We start from the raw sequence: 25042 nt of genomic DNA, 5'->3' as shown, positions 1-25042 counted from the left end.
GTGTCTTCAGATGACGGAGAGATCCATGAAGACTCTGACTCGGATGCCGGGGCCCAGGAGGTGGAGGCCTCCATTAATGTGCCGGCATTGGTTAGGGCGGTGCGGGCCATCCTTTATATAGAGGAGGATGCGCCGGCTCCCAGGTCGAAGTTCCCTAATTTTAAAAAGGCCAAAGTAGCTTCGACTGTTTTTCCCCTGTCCGACCAGTTGACGGATCATATGGCGGGGGCCTGGCAGTTGCCCAGCAAGAGATTCCAACGGTTGGCTTCAAACTATCCTTTTCCTGAGGCTCATTGCAGGAAATGGGAAACTCCGCCTGCGGTGGATTCCCATGTCACCCGCTTAATTAAAAGGGCTACGTTGCCTTTGCCGTCGATCTCCTTCCTGAAAGATCCCATGGACAGGAAAGTGGTGACTTGTTTAAAGTCTATCTACTCTCTCTCGGGGGCGGTGGCCCGTCCGTCCATGGCCATCTCTTGGGTGGCTAAGGCCATCGAGAGCTGGGCCAACGCTTTGGAGGATACCTTTCCGGATGATGCTCCGGAGATCCAGAGAGCGTTGATAGGACAAATGAGGGATGCGGCTTCCTACATTGGGGAAGCATCGTTGGATGCAAGCCTGCTGACCTCTAGGGTGTCGGCTGCAGCTGTGTCAGCACGTCGGTCCTTGTGGCTGCGGTCTTGGAGAGCTGACGCAGACTCCAAAAAGGGACTGGAGGCCTTACTGTTTAATGGAGAGTTTCTTTTTGGTCCAGACTTGGACAAAATAGTGGATACTCTAGCTAAGTCTAAATCAGCCTTCCTCCCTTCGGTTTCTGCACCTACCAAGGTACGGAGCTCTGCCTTTCGGTCCTTTCGGGTTCAGGGCAAGGCCAAAGGTCAGTCCTTCCCGAGGCAGTCGGCGACCAAGGCCGCTTCTAAGCCAAAGAAGCAGGCTTGGAGTGCCAGGCGCCCTTCTTCCAAGCAGGAAGATAATCCTTCTGCCTGATGGGACGGGCCTCCCTCTTGGGGACCTCAGAGTGGGAGGCCGACTTCTTCTATTTGCCCAGTGCTGGCACAATACCACCACAGATGCCTGGGTTCGAGAAGTGGTCTCCCATGGGTACGCCCTGTCTTTTCGGCACAGACCGCCCCACCAGTTTTTCTGCACGAGTCCTTCTCAGGACCAGACCAAGACTTTACAGATTCAGGAAGCTATAGAGTCCTTGCTGAAAGCAGGGGTCATTGTTCCCCTTCCTCAATTACAACGAGAGACGGGGTATTATTCTTCTCTGTTTCTGGTGCAGAAACCCAATGGTTCTCATCGCCCTATCCTCAATTTGAAGTCTCTGAACAAATTCCTCAGAGTTCCCAAATTCAGGATGGAAACGTTACGTTCCATCATTCTGGCGATGGAACCTGGGGATTACATGGTGTCCCTGGATATCCAGGACGCCTACCTCCATGTTCCGATAGCACTTTCGCACCAGCGGTATCTGAGGTTCGCTATCCTTCAACATCATTATCAGTTCCGGGCTCTACCCTTTGGCCTCTCCACGGCACCGAGGGTATTCACAAAGATTATGTCGGTCATGGCCGCACATCTTCGGAACCAGAATGTACGGCTGCTGCCGTATCTGGACGACCTCCTGTTGCTGGCGAGCTCCCCGGAGGTACTGCTTCAACATCTCCACCTAACGATCGCTTGCTTGCAAGCGCACGGGTGGTTCATAAATTGGAGGAAGTCCTCCCTGATTCCATCACAGCGGATGGTTCATTTGGGAGCCCTGCTGGATTCTCGTCAGCAAAGGATCTTCCTGACTCCGGAGAAGGTCTCCTCCTCCCTACAGCTGCGGATACGCAGTTGCCTGAGCAGTTGCCGCCTGTCGGTCCATTCGGCTATGAGAGTTCTAGGGTCCATGGTGTCGACATTCAACATGGTGGAATTTGCCCAGTTCCATTCCCGGCCCCTGCAGGGGCTGATTCTATCGGAATGGAACGGGTTACCTCACCGGATCCGCTCTCAGGTGCGGTTGTTGTACCCGGAGGATCGGCAGTCTTTGGCTTGGTGGCTTCAGACAGCTCATCTAGTCGAGGGGTGCCCCTTTTGGATCCCGGACTGGGTCCTGCTCACGACGGATGACAGTCTCCGGGGTTGGGGGGCAGTGACCGGCTCATTGTCGCTTCAGGGTCGTTGGTCTGCGGAAGAAGCACTTCTCCCCATCAACATCCTGGAACTGCGGGCAGTATACAGGGCCCTGCAGTCGTCCGGCCCCGCTCTTCACGGAAGGGTGGTTCAGGTGCAGTCCGACAATGCCACCACGATGGCATATATCAACCACCAAGGAGGAACTCGCAGTCGGGCAGCGATGTCGGAGGTGTCTCGCATCCTTGCTTGGGCGGAGTGCCACATTCCAGCGATCATGGCAGTCTTCATTCCCGGAGTCCTCAATTGGGAGGAGGACTTCCTCAGCCGTCACGACGTGCATCCCGGGGAATGGTCGCTTCACCCAGAGGTGTTTCAGCTACTCGTGGACAGATGGGTGCTGCCGGAGCTGGACTTGATGGCTTCCCGTCACAATCACAAGTTGCCCGTTTACGGGTCAAGGACAAGAGACGCAGGCGCATGTCTGGTAGACGCGCTGTCGGTGCAATGGACATTTCACCTGGCGTATCTGTTTCCTCCGATATCCCTTCTTCCTCGGGTCCTGAGGAAATTCAAGCAGGACGGCGGCACGCTCGTGCTGGTGGCTCTGGCGTGGCCCAGACGTCCTTGGTACTCCGATCTGAGGAGCCTCTCCATCGACGCTCCATACCTTCTTCCTCAGCGTCGGGACCTGTTGTCTCAAGGGCCCTGCCTTTACCCGGATCTGGGTTGGCTGTCTTTGACGGCGTGGCTCTTGAGACAGCCGTCTTGAGGTCTCGGGGCTTCTCCAGTTCAGTTATTGATACCATGCTCAGGGCGCGCAAGCCTGCTTCCGCACGGATTGACCACAGGGTGTGGCGCACTTACTTTCAGTGGTGTGAGTCCAGAAGCTATGATCCTCAGGTGTTCCGAGTTTCCAGAATCTTGGAATTTCTTCAATCAGGTTTGGATCTTGGCTTACGCCTTGCCTCTCTGAAGGTTCATGTGTCCGCTTTGTCCGTATGGTTCCAACGACGGATTGCTACACTGCCAGATGTTCACACTTTTTTTCAAGGTGTTCTCAGGATCCAGCCTCCCTTTGTGCCTCCTGTGGCTCCTTGGGACTTGGCGGTGGTGCTGTGGGTCCTGCAGGGTCCTCCTTTTGAGCCTCCTTTTGTGACTGACATTTAAGACCGTTTTTCTCCTGGCAATTGCTTCTGCCAGGAGGGTGTCAGAATTGGGGGCTCTTTCCTGTTGTCCTCCATTTCTGATTTTTCACCAGGACAGAGTGGTGCTCCGCACTCATCCTGAGTTTTTTCCTAAAGTGGTCTCAAAGTTCCACATCAATCAGGAACTTGTTGTGCCAGCTTTTCAGTCTCCTGATCTTTCAGCTGGTGAGGCTTCCTTAGATGTAGTCCGGGCGCTTAGAATCTATGTGGACCGGATTGCTTCGGTTAGGAAGTCTGATTCATTGTTTGTCCTCTTTGGTTTTCACAAGAGGGGTTGGCCTGCCAACAAACAGACGTTAGCCCGTTGGCTTTGTTCCGTTATTTGTGAGGCTTATGCACAGGAGGGTTTACCTGTGCCAGCCTCTGTTAAGGCTCATTCCACTCGTTCTGTGGGTCCCTCTTGGGCTGCTAGACGTGGCGCCTCCGCTGTTCAGTTGTGTAAGGCGGCCACTTGGTCTTCAATTCAGACGTTTTTGAGGTTTTATGCGTTTGACACCTTCGCCTCTCAGGATGCATCCTTTGGGCGCCGGTTACTCCTTTCAGCACAGGATCATCCCCGCCCTTAGTTGAACTGCTTTGGGACATCCCCAAGGTCAACCCTGTGGATCCCTATGGACCCTGAAGTAGAAAACAAGATATATGGTAAGAACTTACCTTTGTTATCTCTGTTTCTACGAAGTCCATAGGGTCCACAGGGCGCCTGCCCTGACGCACCTGGCTTCATATGGGCTGTGTGGCTGGTCACCGGGTTTCCGTCTCCCATTTCTGTGAGTATGGTTTCTTGTGTGTTCCAGTCTTCCTTCTCTCTGTTTAGTCTCCTCCTCCGGCCTTAGCTGCTTACCAACTGAGGTGCCTGTGGCTTGGGGGCAGGGTATAGAGGAGGACGGACCCAAGTGCATCCTGGGAGCAGCAAAGCTTTAACTGCGTGGTGCTCGTGGATCCAGATACAGCTATACCCCAAGGTCAACCCTGTGGATCCTATGGACTTCGGAGAAACAGAGATAACAAAGGTAAGTTCTTCCATATCTCTTGTTATCTCATATCTCTATATCTATCTATCTCATATCTATCTATCTGTCTCATATCTATCTATCTATCTCATATCTATCTGTCTCATATCTATCTATCTACATGTCTCATATCTATCTATCTATCTATCTATCTATCTATCTATCTATCTATCTATCTATCTATCTCATATCGATCTATCTATCTCATATTGATCTATCTATCTATCTCATATCTATCTATCTCATATCTATCTATCTATATCTATCTATCTATATCTATCTATATCTATCTATCTCATATCGATCTATCTCATATCTGTCTATCTATCTCATATCAATCTATCTAATATCTATCTATCTCATATCTATCTATTTCATATCTATTTCATATTTATCTATCTTTCTATCTATCCATCTCATATCTATCTATCTCATATCTATCTATCTATCTCATATCTATCTATCTCATATCTATCAATCTATGTATCCAGGGGCGTAGCTATAATGGGTGCAGGGTGTGTGGGGCACACGGGCCCCTGGGTCCAGGGGGGCCCCGCACCGCACACCCTGCACCGATAGTATTACTTACCTCTCCGGTGTGGGGGTCCAGCGCTGTAAAAACGACTGGAAAATGGCCACCGCAGCCATTTTCACGTCGTTTGCCCATACTCTATAGACTCCGGGCGCACTCTAGTGCTCAGTGCGCTGCCGGCCGCCGGACAGATAGGAGGGGGCCCGTGTCGGAGACTGCACACGGGCCCCCTCCTCTATAGAAACGCCCCTGTATCTATCTCTTCATATACACACACACAGTCACTATTTAGCCTCTGCACATGTACCCTGTATTATATTATTGTAGTCTGTTAATGTCCTGCACAATATATCCATATCTTGTAATAATATCACAAAGCAGATGTTCTAAATTCACCAATATTTCATTGTCCTAACGTCTTAGCCACCTTGTACCCTCCGCCATTGCCTACCACCCCTGTACTAGAACCTCTGGTGTAGAAAGTGCTGTGATGCGATCGCAGTTGCGCTGTGTACCTGTGTTATGCAGGTATCACATCCATCACTGCGACGTCACAGATATGTGCGTGTAGCTGACTATCTGATAACTCACTAACATCTCACCTAGTTATTAGTACAACATAGAACCAATTAATCATGATGTTTATTGTGTAAATACGTTTCCTAATCACTCATCGCAATGATTCTAGTAATGACCTGAGATTTATCCAAGGCAGTGTACGCAGTGTTCTCCTATCGGAGTGGGGATCTGGTAATTAGCAGAGGGTATAGCATGTCCCAGTAACCTGTGTCCTACTCAGATCTGGCAACGTGACTGGAACTGGTTCTGCCATCCCAGCTGCCAGTCTAGGCTGAACCTCAGTGCGCCCTCCATAAAGCATGTTGGCAGTGCAGTATGGTGGGATTACTGCAGAGCTTTCTGAGCTGGATATGGCCAGGTGAGGAGCACTCCCAGCAGATCCACCAAGGCCCCTCCTTACAGAATACAAGGGTCTACCCCCACAATATGTATTCATATCTCACTGTGCCTCGGATTGTCCATCTCTGTAATTCATGATCTACTACAGTTTAGGGCAATGTCTTTCCCCAGCTTCTTATACTAATTACTATAAAATGGGAATACGTAAATGACGGTAAAACGTAATTTTACAGAATCCCCTCCAGTACGTCAGAGTTTGTATGATACGTATATACGTGGTATGATGTGTTACTGGTTAGGATGGGGTGTAAGGTGGTATGATGTGTTACTGGTTAGCATGGGGTGTAAGGTGGTATGATGTGTTACTGGTTAGCATGGGGTGTAAGGTGGTATGATGTGTTACTGGTTAGGATGGGATGTAAGGTGGTATGATGTGTTACTGGTTAGGATGGGGTGTAAGGTGGTATGATGTGTTACTGGTTAGGATGGGGTGTAAGGTGGTCTGATGTGTTACTGGTTAGGATGGGATGTAAGGTGGTATGATGTGTTACTGGTTAGGATGGGGTGTAAGGTGGTCTGATGTGTTACTGGTTAGGATGGGGTGTAAGGTGGTTTGATGTGTTACTGGTTAGGATGGGGTGTAAGGTGATATGATGTGTTACTGGTTAGGATGGGGTGTAAGGTGGTCTGATGTGTTACTGGTTAGGATGGGATGTAAGGTGGTATGATGTGTTACTGGTTAGGATGGGGTGTAAGGTGGTCTGATGTGTTACTGGTTAGGATGGGGTGTAAGGTGGTTTGATGTGTTACTGGTTAGGATGGGGTGTAAGGTGATATGATGTGTTACTGGTTAGGATGGGGTGTAAGGTGGTCTGATGTGTTACTGGTTAGGATGGGATGTAAGGTGGTATGATGTGTTACTGGTTAGGATGGGGTGTAAGGTGGTCTGATGTGTTACTGGTTAGGATGGGATGTAAGGTGGTATGATGTGTTACTGGTTAGGATGGGGTGTAAGGTGGTCTGATGTGTTACTGGTTAGGATGGGATGTAAGGTGGTCTGATGTGTTACTGGTTAGGATGGGGTGTAAGGTGGTCTGATGTGTTACTGGTTAGCATGGGGTGTAAGGTGGTATGATGTGTTACTGGTTAGCATGGGGTGTAAGGTGGTATGATGTGTTACTGGTTAGCATGGGGTGTAAGGTGGTATGATGTGTTACTGGTTAGGATGGGGTGTAAGGTGGTATGATGTGTTACTGGTTAGGATGGGGTGTAAGGTGGTATGATGTGTTACTGGTTAGGATGGGGTGTAAGGTGATCTGATGTGTTACTGGTTAGGATGGGATGTAAGGTGGTATGATGTGTTACTGGTTAGGATGGGGTGTAAGGTGGTCTGATGTGTTACTGGTTAGGATGGGGTGTAAGGTGGTCTGATGTGTTACTGGTTAGGATGGGGTGTAAGGTGGTATGATGTGTTACTGGTTAGGATGGGGTGTAAGGTGGTATGATGTGTTACTGGTTAGGATGGGGTGTAAGGTGGTCTGATGTGTTACTGGTTAGGATGGGGTGTAAGGTGGTCTGATGTGTTACTGGTTAGGATGGGGTGTAAGGTGATATGATGTGTTACTGGTTAGGATGGGGTGTAAGGTGGTATGATGTGTTACTGGTTAGGATGGGGTGTAAGGTGGTCTGATGTGTTACTGGTTAGGATGGGGTGTAAGGTGGTCTGATGTGTTACTGGTTAGGATGGGGTGTAAGGTGGTATGATGTGTTACTGGTTAGGATGGGGTGTAAGGTGGTCTGATGTGTTACTGGTTAGGATGGGGTGTAAGGTGGTCTGATGTATTGTTAGGATGGGGTGTAAGGTGGTCTGATGTGTTACTGGTTAGGATGGGATGTAAGGTGGTATGATGTGTTACTGGTTAGGATGGGGTGTAAGGTGGTATGATGTGTTACTGGTTAGGATGGGGTGTAAGGTGGTCTGATGTGTTACTGGTTAGGATGGGGTGTAAGGTGTTCTGATGTATTGTTAGGATGGGGTGTAAGGTGGTCTGATGTGTTACTGGTTAGGGTGGGGTGTAAGGTGGTATGATGTGTTACTGGTTAGGATGGGGTGTAAGGTGGTCTGATGTCTTACTGGATAGGATGGGGTGTAAGGTGGTCTGACTGGTTACTGCTTAGGATGTTGAATGTAAGGCCGGCCATACATGGTGCGATGAGGCGACGGGTGATCCGACATATCGGGTGGTCCGCACACACGGTGCAATCACCCGATATTCCGGCTCCCCCCTCCCTCACCCACATAGCAATTCATGGGATCGCACATCGCATCCTCTGATTGCATGGTTCTACAGTGCGATCAGGCGATTCGATGTACGACTCCACTGGAGCGTGCTTTGTATGAAATCAGGCCCGTACACGGTGTGACATCATACCAATCCATCGTATCAGCTACTTTATCGCACCGTGTGGGTCAGGAGTAGAACACTGGGAGGGTAAAGGACAGAGCATGATGTCCATAACATTACACTGTGCTGGGATGGGGAAGGGACGTTTTGTATATGCAGCAGAGGTAGAAGGTGAGGGTGGCACAGTCCCTCCCATACAGGATCAGGGCTGGGAAAGGCTTGTTGTGGATCTCTGTGACACGTCACACCTGGCTTCTGCAATGGGGTCTCAGGTTAGAGGGCCGGCTCCACTCTGCACATGGAGCAATTCTGCACTGCGCATGGCCGGCTCCACTCTGCACATGGAGTAATTCTGCACTGCAGGAGTTTGGTTCTGTCCTATAGTTTTAATTAGGAAAAATAACTGTTCCCTTCCCAATGCATGGAGCTTACTCCTCCCCCTTCTCCCCCAATCCTAAACCAGCCCCCCCATAACAGGGAGAGCACCAGTGCTGGGACTGATGCCACTATATCTATTAGGGAGGAGTATCCCCACTCCTCTGGCTAATAGACCCTGGCTGAAAGCATTGGTGACCCCCCCCCCTTCTCCCCCAATCCTAATCCAGCCCCTTCATACCACGGAGCGCACCAGTACTGGGGCTGGTGCCTCTATATCTATTAGGGAGGAGAGTCCCCCACCTCCTCCAGCTTGTAGATCCTGGCTGAAAGCATTGGTGCCCCCCCTTCTCCAACAATCCTAAACTGTCCCCTTCATAACACGGAGCGCACCAGTACTGGGGACGGTGCCTCTATATCTATTAGGGAGGAGTACCCCCCACACTTTTTCTCCGGCTAATAGACCCTGGCTGAAGTATTCCTGCCGCCCATTGATAGAAAGACTCCCAAGATGTCCACAACTCTATTCATATGTAAAACACCTTTTCTTCTATCCTGTTTCATCATGGTCCAAATAACTTAAAAAAGAAACAAATTCAGCAAAATCCCCATAGTGGAAAACCAAGCAGCCGCGTACTACGACCACAGGCATGGGATTGCTCCGGGTGCCACTTTATTGCCAGCCAATTAACAAGCGCCCGGTGTGTTAAAGAGCTTGTGATTGGCTGGCATGCCCCATAGCCCACAGGGAGGGGACATGCGATGTCTAGTGCTGGGGTTGGATGAGGATTTAGATTGAGGGGAATATGCGTCATGGTTTTTATATGCTCCATCTTTTTGGTATTTTAGGCTCTACACCTGTGATGTGCGGGCAGGTGAGGCAGAGCCTTTCCTGTCATACTTAGGTATACTCCCCAGTGATGTGCGGGCAGGTGAGGCTGAGCCTTTCCTGTCATACTTAGGTATACTCCCCAGTGATGTGCGGGCAGGTGAGGCAGAGCCTCTCCTGTCATACTTAGGTATACTCCCCAGTGATGTGCGGGCAGGTGAGGCTGAGCCTTTCCTGTCATACTTAGGTATACTCCCCAGTGATGTGCGGGCAGGTGAGGCAGAGCCTTTCCTGTCATACTTAGGTATACTCCACAGTGATGTGCGGGCAGGTGAGGCAGAGCCTCTCCTGTCATACTTAGGTATACTCCCCAGTGATGTGCGGGCAGGTGAGGCTGAGCCTCTCCTGTCATACTTAGGTATACTCCCCAGTGATGTGCGGGCAGGTGAGGCAGAGCCTTTCCTGTCATACTTAGGTATACTCCACAGTGATGTGCGGGCAGGTGAGGCAGAGCCTCTCCTGTCATACTTAGGTATACTCCCCAGTGATGTGCGGGCAGGTGAGGCTGAGCCTTTCCTGTCATACTTAGGTATACTCCCCAGTGATGTGCGGGCAGGTGAGGCTGAGCCTTTCCTGTCATACTTAGGTATACTCCCCAGTGATGTGCGGGCAGGTGAGGCTGAGCCTTTCCTGTCATACTTAGGTATACTCCACAGTGATGTGCAGGCAGGTGAGGCTGAGCCTTTCCCGTCATACTTGGGTATACTCCCCAGTGATGTGTGGGCAGGTGAGGCAGAGCCTTTCCTGTCATACTTAGGTATACTCCCAAGTGATGTGCGGGCAGGTGAGGCTGAGCCTTTCCTGTCATACTTAGGTATACTCCCCAGTGATGTGCGGGCAGGTGAGGCAGAGCCTCTCCTGTCATACTTAGGTATACTCCCCAGTGATGTGCGGGCAGGTGAGGCTGAGCCTTTCCTGTCATACTTAGGTATACTCCCCAGTGATGTGCGGGCAGGTGAGGCTGAGCCTTTCCTGTCATACTTAGGTATACTCCCAAGTGATGTGCGGGCAGGTGAGGCTGAGCCTTTCCTATCATACTTAGGTATACTCCCAAGTGATGTGCGGGCAGGTGAGGCAGAGCCTTTCCTGTCATACTTAGGTACACTCCCCAGTGATGTGCGGTCAGGTGAGGCTGAGCCTTTCCTGTCATACTTAGGTATACTCCCCAGTGATGTGCGGGCAGGTGAGGCTGAGCCTTTCCTGTCATACTTAGGTAAACTCCCAAGTGATGTGCGGGCAGGTGAGGCTGAGCCTCTCCTGTCATACTTAGGTATACTCCACAGTGATGTGCGGGCAGGTGAGGCAGAGCCTTTCCTGTCATACTTAGGTATACTCCACAGTGATGTGCGGGCAGGTGAGGCTGAGCCTTTCCTGTCATACTTAGGTATACTCCAAAGTTTTGACTATAAAAATTGAAAGGAAAATATAAATATCATCTTTGCATTATTCTAATAACTTTTATAGACAACACTCTGGAGTAAAAAGTGTATGGCAGGTGAAGCACTGCCTCCCCCTGTCACTGCCTCCCCCTTATCACTGCCTCCCCCTTATCACTGCCTCCCCCTGTCACTTCCTCCCCCTGTCACTGCCTCCCCCCTGTCACTGCCTCCCCTGTGTACCTTTTCCGCACATCCATGATCAAAACTCACCAAATCTCCAGCACTACATCCTGCTGCACCTGTGTATAATGCCCACATGTGCCCTCAGATTCATATATGTATGTGTAACTCTGGCTCTGATATTAACCATTTACCTCACCGCACATCACTGCCAGTGCCTCCCCAGCCATTTACCTCACTGCACATCACTGCCAGTGCCTCCCCAGCCATTTACCTCACCGCACATCACTGCCAGTGCCTCCCCAGCCATTTACCTCACCGCACATCACTGCCAGTGCCTCCCCAGCCATTTACCTCACCGCACATCACTGCCAGTGCCTCCCCAGCCATTTACCTCACCGCACATCACTGCCAGTGCCTCCCCAGCCATTTACCTCACCGCACATCACTGCCAGTGCCTCCCCAGCCATTCACCTCACCGCATATCACTACCAGTGCCTCCCCAGCCGTTTACCTCTCCGCACGTCATTGCCAGTGCCTCCCCAGCCATTTACCTCACCGCACGTCACTGCCAGTGCCTCCCCAGCCTTTTACCTCACCGCACGTCACTGCCAGTGCCTCCCCAGCCATTTACCTCACCGCACATCACTGCCAGTGCCTCCCCAGCCATTTACCTCACCGCACATCACTGCCAGTGCCTCCCCAGCCATTTACCTCACCGCACATCACTGCCAGTGCCTCCCCAGCCATTTACCTCACCGCACATCACTGCCAGTGCCTCCCCAGCCATTTACCTCACTGCACATCACTGCCAGTGCCTCCCCAGCCATTTACCTCACCGCACATCACTGCCAGTGCCTCCCCAGCCATTTACCTCACCGCACATCACTGCCAGTGCCTCCCCAGCCATTTACCTCACCGCACATCACTGCCAGTGCCTCCCCAGCCATTTACCTCACCGCACATCACTGCCAGTGCCTCCCCAGCCATTTACCTCACTGCACATCACTGCCAGTGCCTCCCCAGCCTTTTACCTCACCGCACGTCACTGCCAGTGCCTCCCCAGCCATTTACCTCACCGCACATCACTGCCAGTGCCTCCCCAGCCATTTACCTCACCGCACGTCACTGCCAGTGCCTCCCCAGCCATTTACCTCACCGCATGTCACTGCCAGTGCCTCCCCAGCCATTTACCTCACCGCACGTCCCTGCCAGTGCCTCCCCAGCCATTTACCTCCCGCACGTCCCTGCCAGTGCCTCCCCAGCCATTTACCTCACCGCGCGTCCCTGCCAGTACCTCCCCAGCCATTTACCTCCCGCACGTCACTGCTCTACACTGGAGGTGACGATTGCGCCTGTAATGTGCCCATTATACCTGCAGACCTTTTCTGTAGATTGGAGATGATAAGAGAGCGATACTTTCTTCTCTCAGTATCATGGCATCTTTATTTCATTTCTTACAGGTTCCTCCTCACTGGAGTGGCTCTTCTGTCCACCTACTCCATCCATTTACTGCTGAAGACCTCAGGCATCGTAGGTTAGTGACAGCAGAATTTTCTCCCTACTTCTCCATGTCACATAATTCTCTCCATGACCCACAGTGCCAGTGTCCCCTTTCCCATGTGCCATCGTTCAACCGTTGTGTCTGTTACAGGAGTCCGCGCGTATGAACATCTGGGCTATAAGGCCTTTGGGACTGCGGGGAAGTTGGCTGCTGCCATTGCTATAACTCTGCAGAATATTGGAGGTGAGGGGACATATATTTCCTGTACATGGAGGCAGGGGACCCGCGTTTGAGATGTCGCTGAATGTTCATTTGGTTCTGTTTTCCCTCCACAGCCATGTCCAGTTATCTGTACATCGTGAAGTCAGAGCTGCCACTCGTCATCCAGACGTTCCTCAACCTCTCAGAGAAAACCACGTAAGTGTCAATAGGCCCGATTCTGGGCGGGACGTTAACCGCACGCAATGCCGATGTACAGTAAACGTAGATGGCTGATGTTATAAGTACTGTGCATGTGCCTGAGTCATGCTGCGCATGTGTACCAACTGTTACCGCTCTGGGGCGCAGATCGAATTTGGACGCAGTATGTGGTATTTAGTGGGTGTAACCTCAGAATAGACACAACTGGCTGCACAGGAGCTGAGGCCCAGTCCTAGGCCCGGAGCAGGCAGTGCTTAATGCTTCACCTCAGAATAGACATAACTGGCTGCACAGGAGCTGAGGCCCAGTCCTAGGCCCGGAGCAGGTAGTGCTTAATGCTTCACCTCAGAATAGACACAACTGGCTGCACAGGAGCTGAGGCCCAGTCCTAGGCCCGGAGCAGGTAGTGCTTAGCGTAAATCTCTAAATCAGACCCACAGTCTCCCACTCTCCTCCCTCACTAACATAAACATCCTCCAGCACGTCCGTCTGTTCTCAAAGGTTCCCTTACAGTGGTGGGGATATGACCTGCTCCTCGCACCTTACTCTTCCTGCTCTCCAGCCTCGAGCACGTCCGTCTGTTCTCAAGGCTCCTTTACTGGAAGTGATGGGGAGATGACCTGCTCCTCGCACCTTACTCTTCCTGCTCTCCAGCTTCCAGCACATCCGTCTGTTCTCAAAGGTTCCCTTACAGTGATGGAGATATGACCTGCTCCTCGCGCCTTACTCTTCCTGCTCTCCAGCCACCAGCAAGTCTATCTGTTCTCAAAGGTTCCCTTACTGGAAGTGATGGGGATATGACCTGCTCCTCGCGCCTTACTCTTCCTGCTCTCCAGCTTCCAGCACATCCGTCTGTTCTCAAAGGTTCCCTTACAGTGATGGAGATATGACCTGCTCCTCGCGCCTTACTCTTCCTGCTCTCCAGCCACCAGCAAGTCTATCTGTTCTCAAAGGTTCTCTTACTGTAAGTGATGGAGATATGACCTGCTCCTCGCGCCTTACTCTTCCTGCTCTCCAGCCTCCAGCATGTCCGTCTGTTCTCAAAGGTTCCCTTACTGGAAGTGATGGGGATATGACCTGCTCCTCGCGCCTTACTCTTCCTGCTCTCCAGCCACCAGCAAGTCTATCTGTTCTCAAAGGTTCTCTTACTGGAAGTGATGGAGATATGACCTGCTCCTCGCGCCTTACTCTTCCTGCTCTACAGCCTCCAGCACGTCCGTCTGTTCTCAAAGGTTCCCTTACAAGAACTGATGGGGATATGACCTGCTCCTCGCGCCTTACTCTTCCTGCTCTCCAGCCTCTAGCACGTCCGTCTGTTCTCAAAGGTTCCCTTACTGGAAGTGATGGTGATGTGACCTGCTCCTCGCGCCTTACTCTTCCTGCTCTCCAGCCTCCAGCATGTCCGTCTGTTCTCAAAGCTCCCTTACTGGAAGTGATGGGGATATGACCTGCTTCTCATCTTCTATGTTTGGGCAGTTTCTCCATCTCACCACGGCCTCCTACGAGAGCGGTTGAGTATCTGTGTATAAAACCACTATCACCAACACGCCCGTGACACTCCCATAACCCGCCCATAAGACGGACCATCTCTGTGCGTGCACTAAGCCACCTCTCTGTCACCGCCCAGGTGCGCTCGCTAACTGGACATATATTCCACCACGCCCGACATCGGCAGCGACTTAGAATCAGGCCCTTTCTTACGTTTTCTCTCACCTGCTGTCTAACTCTTCCTGTGACCGGTCCCTTCCTTGTGTCTTCTGGTTGGGGTGGATAGAAGGCTGCGTTGTTTCACCTCATTGGACACAATATGGGGCTTTTGCAGTTTACTGTTCGCCCGCTGACAGGGAGAATCTCGGAGCACATCTGTGACTGGACAAGCGTATCTGGGTGGTAGTGGGCGCTCTCAGTGAGTTCCGGCCATGCAGAGTTAGGCGAATCCAGGCGTATCGTTTGCACCTTGTGTGGGGCTGGTACGAGGGCAAGTGATAATGATTAGCAAGCGTACAGATGGGGTGCGGGCGCACTGCAGGATTCGCACAGGAAAATATATCCTTTATATCCGAGGATGCAATGTGAGGGCACACGCACCCCATTCCCATCCAAACCAGCATCAGGCCCTATATATATATATTCCCCATGGAGACAGATGTATATCTGGAGTAAGTACTGCATTAGCTCATCAGGGCATCGGGACACAAGGGCTGTAATTATACACAAGGTAACGTTATAATCACTATAATCATTGTGGATAACATTGGTTATGTTCTGTAGATATTGCGCAGGCATGGTCAGGATCAGTGTTACTCCCACCTTACTGCGCTCCATCCCTATCTCTGTAATACGTTATCATCTCTTTCCTCCTTCAGCTCATCTCTCCCCCTCTCTGTCACTCTCTCTCCTTCTCTCTCTCTCTCCTTCTCTCTCTCTCTCCTCTCTCTCTCTCCTTCTCTCTCTCTCTCCTTCTCTCTCTCTCTCCTTCTCTCTCTCTCTCCTTCTCTCTCTCTCCCTTTCTCTCTCTCTCCTTCCCTCTCTATCACTCTCTCTCACTCACACACTCTCTCCTCTTCACTCTCTCTTCCCCTCTCCCTCTCCCTTTCTCTCTCTCTCTCCTTCCCTCTCTCGCTCTCTCCCTCTCTCCTCCTCACTCTCTCTTCCCCTCTCTCGCGCTCTCTCTCTCACTTACACTCTCTCCTCCTCACTCTCTCTTTCCCTCTCTCTCACTCTCCCTTTCTTTCATATCTCTCTCTCTTCCCCTCTCTCGCTCTCTCTTTCTCTCTCTCCCTTTCTTTCATATCTCTTTCTCTCTTCCCCTCTCGCGTTTCCTCTCATCCCTCTCCCTCCCCCCCTCTCTCGCGCTCTCTCCCTCAATTACTCTCTCCTCCTCACTCTCTCTTCCCCTCTCTCTCTCTCCCTTTCTTTCATATCTCTCTCTCTTCCCCTCTCTCTCTCTTTCTCTCTCTCTCTCTCTCTCTCTCTCTCCCTTTCTTTCATCTCTCTCTCTTTTCCCCTCTCTCCCTCTCTCGTTCCCTCTCTCCCCCCCTCTCTCGCTCTCTCTCCCTCACTTACACTCTCTCCTCTCGCTCTCTCCCCCCTCTCTCGCTCTCTCCCTCACTTACACACTCTCTCCTCTCTCTCTCTTCCCCCTCTCTCGCTCTCTCCCTCACTTACACTCTCTCTCTCTCTCTCTCTCTCTCCCCCCTCTCTCGCTCTCTCTCCCTCACTTACACACTCTCTCCTCCTCTCTCTCTTCCCCTCTCTCGCACTCTCCATCACTTACGCACTCAATCCTCCTCTCTCTTCCCCTCTCTCGCTCTCTCTCCCTCACTTACACACTCTCTCCTCTCTCTCTGTCTCGCTCTCTCGGTCCCTCTCATCCTCTCTCCCCCCTCTCTCGCTCTCTCCCTCACTTACACACTCCTCCTCTCTCTCTCTTCCCCTGTCTCGCTCTCTCTCCCTCACTTACACACTCTCCTCTCTCTCTCACTCTCTCGCTCTCTCTCCCCCCTCTCTCGCTCTCTCTCCCTCACTTACACTCTCTCCTCTCTCTCTCTCTCCCCCCTCTCTCGCTCTCTCCCTCACTTACACACTCTCTCCTCTCTCTCTCTTCCCCCTCTCTCGCTCTCTCGTTCCCTCTCATCCCCCCTCTCTCGCTCTCTCTCCCTCGCTTACACTCTCTCCTCTCTCTCTCTCTCTCCCCCCTCTCTCGCTCTCTCCCTCACTTACACACTCTCTCTCTCTTCCCCCTCTCTCGCTCTCTCCCTCACTTACACACTCCTCCTCTCTCTCTCTTCCCCTGTCTCGCTCTCTCTCCCTCACTTACACACTCTCCTCTCTCTCTCACTCTCTCGCTCTCTCTCCCCCCTCTCTCGCTCTCTCTCCCTCACTTACACTCTCTCCTCTCTCTCTCTCTCCCCCCTCTCTCGCTCTCTCCCTCACTTACACACTCTCTCCTCTCTCTCTCTTCCCCCTCTCTCGCTCTCTCGTTCCCTCTCATCCCCCCTCTCTCGCTCTCTCTCCCTCGCTTACACTCTCTCCTCTCTCTCTCTCTCTCCCCCCTCTCTCGCTCTCTCCCTCACTTACACACTCTCTCTCTCTTCCCCCTCTCTCGCTCTCTCCCTCACTTACACACTCTCTCCTCTCTCTCTCTTCCCCTCTCTCGCGCTCTCTCCCTCACTTACACACTCTCTCCTCCTCTCTCTCTCTTCCCCTCTCTCGCGCTCTCTCCCTCACTTACACACTCTCTCCTCCTCTCTCTCTCTCGCTCTCTCCCTCACTTACACACTCTCTCCTCCTCTCTCTCTCTTCCCCTCTCTTACACACTCTCTCCTCTCTCTCTCTCCCTCACTTACACTCTCTCCTCCTCCCTCTCGCTCTCTAATAACCTTATATATACAGTTATAGGCTTATTATGGTGAGGCATTTGGTTGTCAGATCTGAACACTACATTTCCATTCTGTCTGGCCCTTAGGTACGTACGTCTCCTTACTGAGATATAACTAGGCCTTCCGGCTCTGTACTAATTCACAGCTCCTAAAAATAACGCAGCATGAGGACAGGGAAGTGGAAAAACACAGCACAGTTGGCAGGCACCCATGGGGGCTAGTGGTGTGCACTGAGATACGCCCCCTGGCACTGCCCTAATGCCCTGTTACAGAATGCTCCCTACTCTCATACCATGTGTTACATTTATGTATACACAGTCCTGTCTGTATACCAGCAGTCCTGTCCCTCTGTATACCAGCAGTCCTGTCCCTCTGTATACCAGCAGCCCTTCCCTCTGTATACCAGCAGCCCTTCCCTCTGTATACCAGCAGCCCTGTCCCTCTGTATACCAGCAGCCCTGTCCCTCTGTATACCAGCAGCCCTGTCCCTCTGTATACCAGCTGTCCTGTCCCTCTGTATACCAGCAGTCCTGTCCCTCTGTATACCAGCAGTCCTGTCCCTCTGTATACCAGCAGCCCTTCCCTCTGTATAACGGCAGCCCTTCCCTCTGTATACCGGCAGTCCTGTCCCTCTGTATACCAGCAGTCCTGTCCCTCTGTATACCAGCTGTCCTGTCCCTCTGTATACCGGCTGTCCTGTCCCTCTGTATACCAGCAGCCCTGTCCCTCTGTATACCAGCAGCCCTGTCCCTCTGTATACCAGCAGCCCTGTCACTCTGTATACCAGCAGCCCTGTGCCACTCTGTATACCAGCAGCCCTGTCACAGTGTGTACTCAGACAGTTGTGGCACATTTATAACCACAGGCTTGCCAGCCTGTATACCCGTGGTCCTGTCATGCTGTTTACCCGTGGTCCTGTCAGGCTGTGTACCCATAATCCTGTCAGGCTGTATACCCGTGGTCCTGTCAGGCTGTGTACCCATAGTCCTGTCATGCTGTGTACCCATGGTCCTGTCACACTGTATACCCGTGGTCCTGTCACGCTGTGTACCCATGGTCCTGTCAGGCTGTGTACCCTTTGTCCTGTCACGCTGTGTACCCGTGGTCCTGTCACGCTGTGTACCCGTGGTCCTGTCACGCTGTGTACCCATGGTCCTGTCACGCTGTGTACCCATGGTCCTGTCACGCTGTGTACCCATGGCCCTGTCACGCTGTATACCCATGGTCCTGTCAGTCTGTATACCCATGGTCCTGTCAGTCTGTATACCCATGGTCCTGTCAGTCTGTGTACCCATGGTCCTGTCACGCTGTGTACCCATGGTCCTGTCACGCTGTATACCCATGGTCCTGTCACGCTATATACCCATGGTCCTACACTGTATACCCATGGTCCTGTCACACTGTATACCCATGGTCCTGTCACGCTGTGTACCCATGGTCCTGTCACGCTATATACCCATGGTCCTACACTGTATACCCATGGTCCTGTCACACTGTATACCCATGGTCCTGTCACGCTGTGTACCCGTGGTCCTGTCATGCTGTATACCCACGGTTTGTCGCGCTGTATACCCATGTTCCTGTCACGCTGTATACCCATGGTCCTGTCACGCTGTGTACCCATGGTCCTGTCACCCTGTATACCCATGGTCCTGTCACCCTGTATACCCATGGTCCTGTCACCCTGTATACCCATGGTCCTGTCACCCTGTATACCCATGGTCCTGTCACCCTGTATATCCATGTTCCTATCACGCTGTATACCCATGGTCCTGTCACGCTGTATACCCATGGTCCTGTCACACTGTATACCCATGGTCCTGTCACGCTATATACCCACGGTTTGTCACGCTGTATACTCATGGTCCTGTCACGCTGTATACCCATGGTCCTGTCACGCTGTATACCCATGGTCCTGTCACCCTGTATATCCATGTTCCTATCACGCTGTATACCCATGGTCCTGTCACGCTATATACCCATGGTCCTGTCACACTGTATACCCATGGTCCTGTCACGCTATATACCCACGGTTTGTCACGCTGTATACTCATGGTCCTGTCACGCTGTATACCCATGGTCCTGTCACGCTGTATACCCATGGTCCTGTCACGCTGTATACCCATGCTCCTGTCACGCTGTATACCCATGCTCCTGTCACGCTGTATACCCACGGTTTGTCACGCTGTATACCCACGGTTTGTCACACTGCACATTGTGATTCTTTTACATCTCATGCTAACTGCTCTGTAACCATATTCCAGGGACTGGTACATGAACGGGAACTATCTGGTTATCATAGTATCCATCTGCATCATCCTGCCGCTGGCGCTAATGAAACAGTTGGGTGAGTGTGGCACAGGTGTCTCTCCATGGTACTGTTGGGCCTGGGGGCGCACAATGCATTGTTTATTCTGAAAGCTAACGGCGTACCCAAAGTTGTGGCATCTGCCCAGAGCCGGGGCACAGTGATATACACGGGTTATAATGTCCGAGAGAAAGTTATTACTGCAGACAGCCCTGGAAGAACGTTAATTTCTTGTCTTCTTACAGGTTACTTGGGATACGCCAGTGGGTTCTCCCTCAGCTGTATGGTGTTCTTCCTGTGCTCAGTGAGTGGCCTCTATACAGTATTATTATAGGAGATGCTATACTACAAACTCTAAGCTACCTCTGGCTCATCAGCCTGGCTACGTGAGCTATGGGTAGTCTGTCATACTATATGCTACAGATCTGCATCAGGCTACCCCAGTCTCATTCTACAGCCATGGCCACAGGTTCTGAGAATGACACAAGTATTGGTTGTCACAAAGGCTGCTGCTTCAGTGTTTATGATGACAATTTGCGTTTACTCCAGAATGTCATGAAGAGTGATCAGATGAATTGCAATTAATTACAAAGTCCCTCTCTGCCATGACAATGACCGTAATCCCAAAAACAACATTTCCACTGCATTTCAGCCCTGCCACAAAAGGACCAGCTGACATCATTTCAGTCATTCTCTCGTTAACACAGGTGAGAGTGTTAACGAGGACAAGGGTGGAGATCACTCTGTCATGCTGATTGAGGGCCTGATTCAGAGCCGCTCGTAAGCGGCCGCTTGTTCGCTCCGAGCGATGTTCGCACAACTGCGTATGGGTTGTAATACGCAAGCGCGAACCAGTCATTGCGGTCTGAAATTGTGTGCTCGCAAAATAGCGAATGCCTGATAATTTGAGTGACAGGATGAGGCGTTTGTGGGTGGTAACAGGGGAAGGTGCTTGAAAACGGGGAGTGGAGATCCAAACGCAGGCGTGCCAAAAGGTCAAAACGGGCGTTTTAAGGGTGTGCATAATTAACAAAGCAGCGTCATCGACCACATCACTTGGTTGTTTCTTAGCCTGAACTGCTCGCATGATTGCGGTAGGATAAACCTACCATAAGCACTGCGAGCAGTTCATACGCCTTTCGATGTACTCGATTAATCAAATAAATAGCGGAGATGACGTAGGATGCGAGCGGCCAGGGGGCGTCTTTACAAAATAGCGAGCGCATATTTCGTTCGCTCGCTCAGACATAGGGGCGTCAACAAACTGCAGAGAGCGAGCACTCAATTTAAATAGCCGGCCCCTTTTTCTGAATGACCGTTCGCAAATAGCGTCCGGCTCTGAATCAGGCCCTGAGTTAGAATACCAGACTGGAAGCTTTAAAAGGAGGGTAGAGCTTGAAATTATTGTTCTTCCTATGTTAACCATGGTTACCTGCAAGGAAACACGTACAGTCATCATTGCTTTGCACAAATTAGCTTCACAGGCACGGATATTGCTGCTAGTAAGATTGCACCTATATCAACCTTTTACGAATCATCAAGAACTTCAAGGAGAGAGGTTCAATAGTTGTGAAGAAGGCTTCAGGGTGCCCAAGAATGTTCAGCAAGCCGCAGGACCATCTCCTAAATTTGATTCAGTTGCGGGATCGGGGCACCACCAGTGCAGAGCTTGCTCAGGAATGGCAGCAGGCAGGTGTGAGTGCATCTACGCACAGTGAGGTGAAGACTTTTGGAGGATGGCCTGGTGTCAAGAAGGGCAGCACAGAAGCCACTTCTCTCCAGGAAAACCATCAGGGACAGACTGATATTCTGCAAAAGGTACAGGGATTGGACTGCTGAGGACTGGGGTAAAGTTATTTTCTCTGATGAATCCCCTTTCCGATTGTTTGGGGCATCTGGAAAAACGCTTGTCCGGAGAAGGAAAGGTGATCGCTACCATCAGTCCTGTGTCATGCCAACAGTAACTCATCCTGAGACCATTCATGTGTGAGGTTGCTTCTCAGCCACGGGAGTGGGCTCACTCACAATTTTGCCTAAGAACACATCCATGAATAAAGAATGGTACCAAAACATCCTCCAAGAGCAACTTCTCCCAACCATCCAAGAACAGTTTGGTGAGGAACAATGCCTTTTCCAACATGATGGAGCACCTTGCCATAAGGCAAAAGTGATAACTAAGTGACTCGAGGAACAAAACATCTAAATTTTAGGTCCATGGCCAGGAAACTTCCCAGACCTTAATCCCATTGAGAACTTGTGGTCAATCCTCAAGAGGCGGGTGCACAAACAAAACCCCACAAATTCTGACAAACTCCAAGCATTGATTAGGTAAGAATGGGCGGCCATCAGTCAGTATGTGGCCCAGAAGGTGAGTGACAGCATGCCAGGGCGACTTGCAGAGGTCCTGAAAATGAAGGGTCAGCACTGCAAATATTGACTCTTTGCATAAACTTAATGTAATTGACAATAAAATCCTTTGACACTTATGAAATGCTGTAATGTTACTTCAGTATACCATAGTAACATCTGACACTTATGAAATGCTACCTCAGTATACCATAGTAACATCTGACACTTATGTAATGCTGTAACGTTACCTCAGTATACCATAGTAACATCTGACTCTTATGTAATGCTGTAATGTTACCTCAGTATACCATAGTAACATCTGACACTTATGAAATGCTACCTCAGTGTACCATAGTAACATCTGACACTTATGTAATGCTGTAACGTTACCTCAGTATACCATAGTAACATCTGATACTTATGTAATGTTGTAATGTTACCTCAGTATACCATAGTAACATCTGACTCTTATGTAATGCTGTAATGTTACCTCAGTATACCATAGTAACATCTGACTCTTATGTAATGCTGTAATATTACCTCAGTATACCATAGTAACATCTGACACTTATGTAATGCTGTAATGTTACCTCAGTATACCATAGTAACATCTGACTCTTATGTAATGCTGTAATGTTACCTCAGTATACCATAGTAACATCTGACTCTTATGTAATGCTGTAATATTACGTCAGTATACCATAGTAACATCTGACACTTATGTAATGCTGTAATATTACTTCAGTATACCATAGTAACATCTGACACTTATGTAATGCTGTAATGTTACCTCAGTATACCATAGTAACATCTGACTCTTATGTAATGCTGTAATATTACGTCAGTATACCATAGTAACATCTGACACTTATGTAATGCTGTAACATTACTTCAGTATACCATAGTAACATCTGACACTTATGTAATGCTGTAACGTTACCTCAGTATACCATAGTAACATCTGACTCTTATGTAATGCTGTAATGTTACCTCAGTATACCATAGTAACATCTGACTCTTATGTAATGCTGTAATATTACGTCAGTATACCATAGTAACATCTGACACTTATGTAATGCTGTAATGTTACCTCAGTATACCATAGTAACATCTGACACTTATGTAATGCTGTAATGTTACCTCAGTATACCATAGTAACATCTGACACTTATGTAATGCTGTAATGTTACCTCAGTATACCATAGTAACATCTGACACTTATGTAATGCTGTAATGTTACCTCAGTATACCATAGTAACATCTGACAAAAAGGTATAATAACACTGAAGCAGCAAACTTTGTGAAAACCAATACTTGTGTCATTCTCATAACTTTTGGCCATGGCTGTAGACGGCCCTTTGCTCCCCCACCTGGTCCTAACATGCACTGTCTTTATCTCTTACAGGTGATCTATAAGAAGTTCCAGATTCCATGCCCTCTACCATGGGACAGTATGAACCACACAATGTCTGGAAACATGAGCTTCTTATCTGGGGACTATGCCTATCAGAATGGGCACCCTCACATAGCAGAGTCAGAGACAGGAGAATGCGCACCCAAAATGTTTACACTGAACTCACAGGTAATGGTCATATGCATATGCAAACCTATGCCCTGTGCGTGTATTGCACCTAGCACTTACCTTGTGGTCGATTTAAAAGTGCTGAGTTATTGCAAATCCCTCTAGTGTTCAACTGGATAGTCTCTGATATAGCTGGTGTTGGTTTTGTGTACAGTCAGATTAGTCAGAGGGATTAGAGTGTGACTGGTGTACTACTGAGATGTAAGACTGGGATAATGGGTGGGTGACATAACACGTGTACAATGATACAGTCAGAGGGATTAGAGTGTGGCTGGTGTACTACTGAGATGTAAGACTGGGATAATGGGTGGGTGATATAACACGTGTACAATGATATAGTCAGAGGGATTAGAGTGTGACTGGTGTACTACTGAGATGTAAGACTGGGATAATGGGTGGGTGATATAACACGTGTACAATGATACAGTCAGAGGGATTAGAGTGTGACTGGTGTACTACTGAGATGTAAGACTGGGATAATGGGTGGGTGACATAACACGTGTACAATGATACAGTCAGAGGGATTAGAGTGTGGCTGGTGTACTACTGAGATGTAAGACTGGGATAATGGGTGGGTGATATAACACGTGTACAATGATACAGTCAGAGGGATTAGAGTGTGGCTGGTGTACTACTGAGATGTAAGACTGGGATGATGGGTGGGTGATATAACACGTGTACAATGATACAGTCAGAGGGATCAGAGTGTGGCTGGTGTACTACTGAGATGTAAGACTGTGATAATGGGTGGGTGATATAACATGTGTACAATGATACAGTCAGGGGGATTAGAGTGTGACTGGTGTACTACTGAGATGTAAGACTGGGATAATGGGTGGGTGATATAACATGTGTACAATGATATAGTCGGGGATTAGAGTGTGGCTGGTGTACTACTGAGATGTAAGACTGGGATAATGGGTGGGTGATATAACACGTGTACAATGATACAGTCAGAGGGATTAGAGTGTGGCTGGTGTACTACTGAGATGTAAGACTGGGATAATGGGTGGGTGATATAACACGTGTACAATGATACAGTCAGAGGGATTAGAGTGTGACTGGTGTACTACTGAGATGTAAGACTGGGATAATGGGTGGGTGATATAACACGTGTACAATGATACAGTCAGAGGGATTAGAGTGTGGCTGGTGTACTACTGAGATGTAAGACTGGGATAATGGGTGGGTGATATAACACGTGTACAATGATACAGTCAGAGGGATTAGAGTGTGGCTGGTGTACTACTGAGATGTAAGACTGGGATAATGGGTGGGTGATATAACACGTGTACAATGATACAGTCAGGGGGATTAGAGTGTGGCTGGTGTACTACTGAGATGTAAGACTGGGATGATGGGTGGGTGATATAACACGTGTACAATGATATAGTCAGGGGGATTAGAGTGTGGCTGGTGTACTACTGAGATGTAAGACTGGGATAATGGGTGGGTGATATAACACGTGTACAATGAT

The 25042-nt window shown here is 50.0% G+C and overlaps 1 protein-coding gene across 1 annotated transcript in view; it reads left to right on the top strand.

The window, feature by feature from the left end:
• Positions 1–25042, top strand: part of LOC148435696 (sodium-coupled neutral amino acid transporter 3-like) — a 137015-nt gene that overhangs the window by 98416 nt on the left and 13557 nt on the right. Inside the window, exons 5-10 of the mRNA XM_088465630.1 lie at positions 12484–12557; positions 12675–12767; positions 12860–12941; positions 19591–19673; positions 19880–19938; positions 23389–23565. Coding sequence (XP_088321756.1) covers positions 12484–12557; positions 12675–12767; positions 12860–12941; positions 19591–19673; positions 19880–19938; positions 23389–23565 — 568 coding nt within the window. The remainder of the gene's footprint in view (positions 1–12483; positions 12558–12674; positions 12768–12859; positions 12942–19590; positions 19674–19879; positions 19939–23388; positions 23566–25042) is intronic.

Source organism: Taudactylus pleione, unplaced genomic scaffold (genome assembly GCF_031769625.1).
Source record: "Taudactylus pleione unplaced genomic scaffold, aTauple2 ptg002059l, whole genome shotgun sequence".
Taxonomy (NCBI): Eukaryota; Metazoa; Chordata; class Amphibia; order Anura; family Myobatrachidae; genus Taudactylus; species Taudactylus pleione.
Note: the sequence above shows the minus strand (reverse complement) of the source record. Positions and strands in the feature narration are given on the sequence as shown.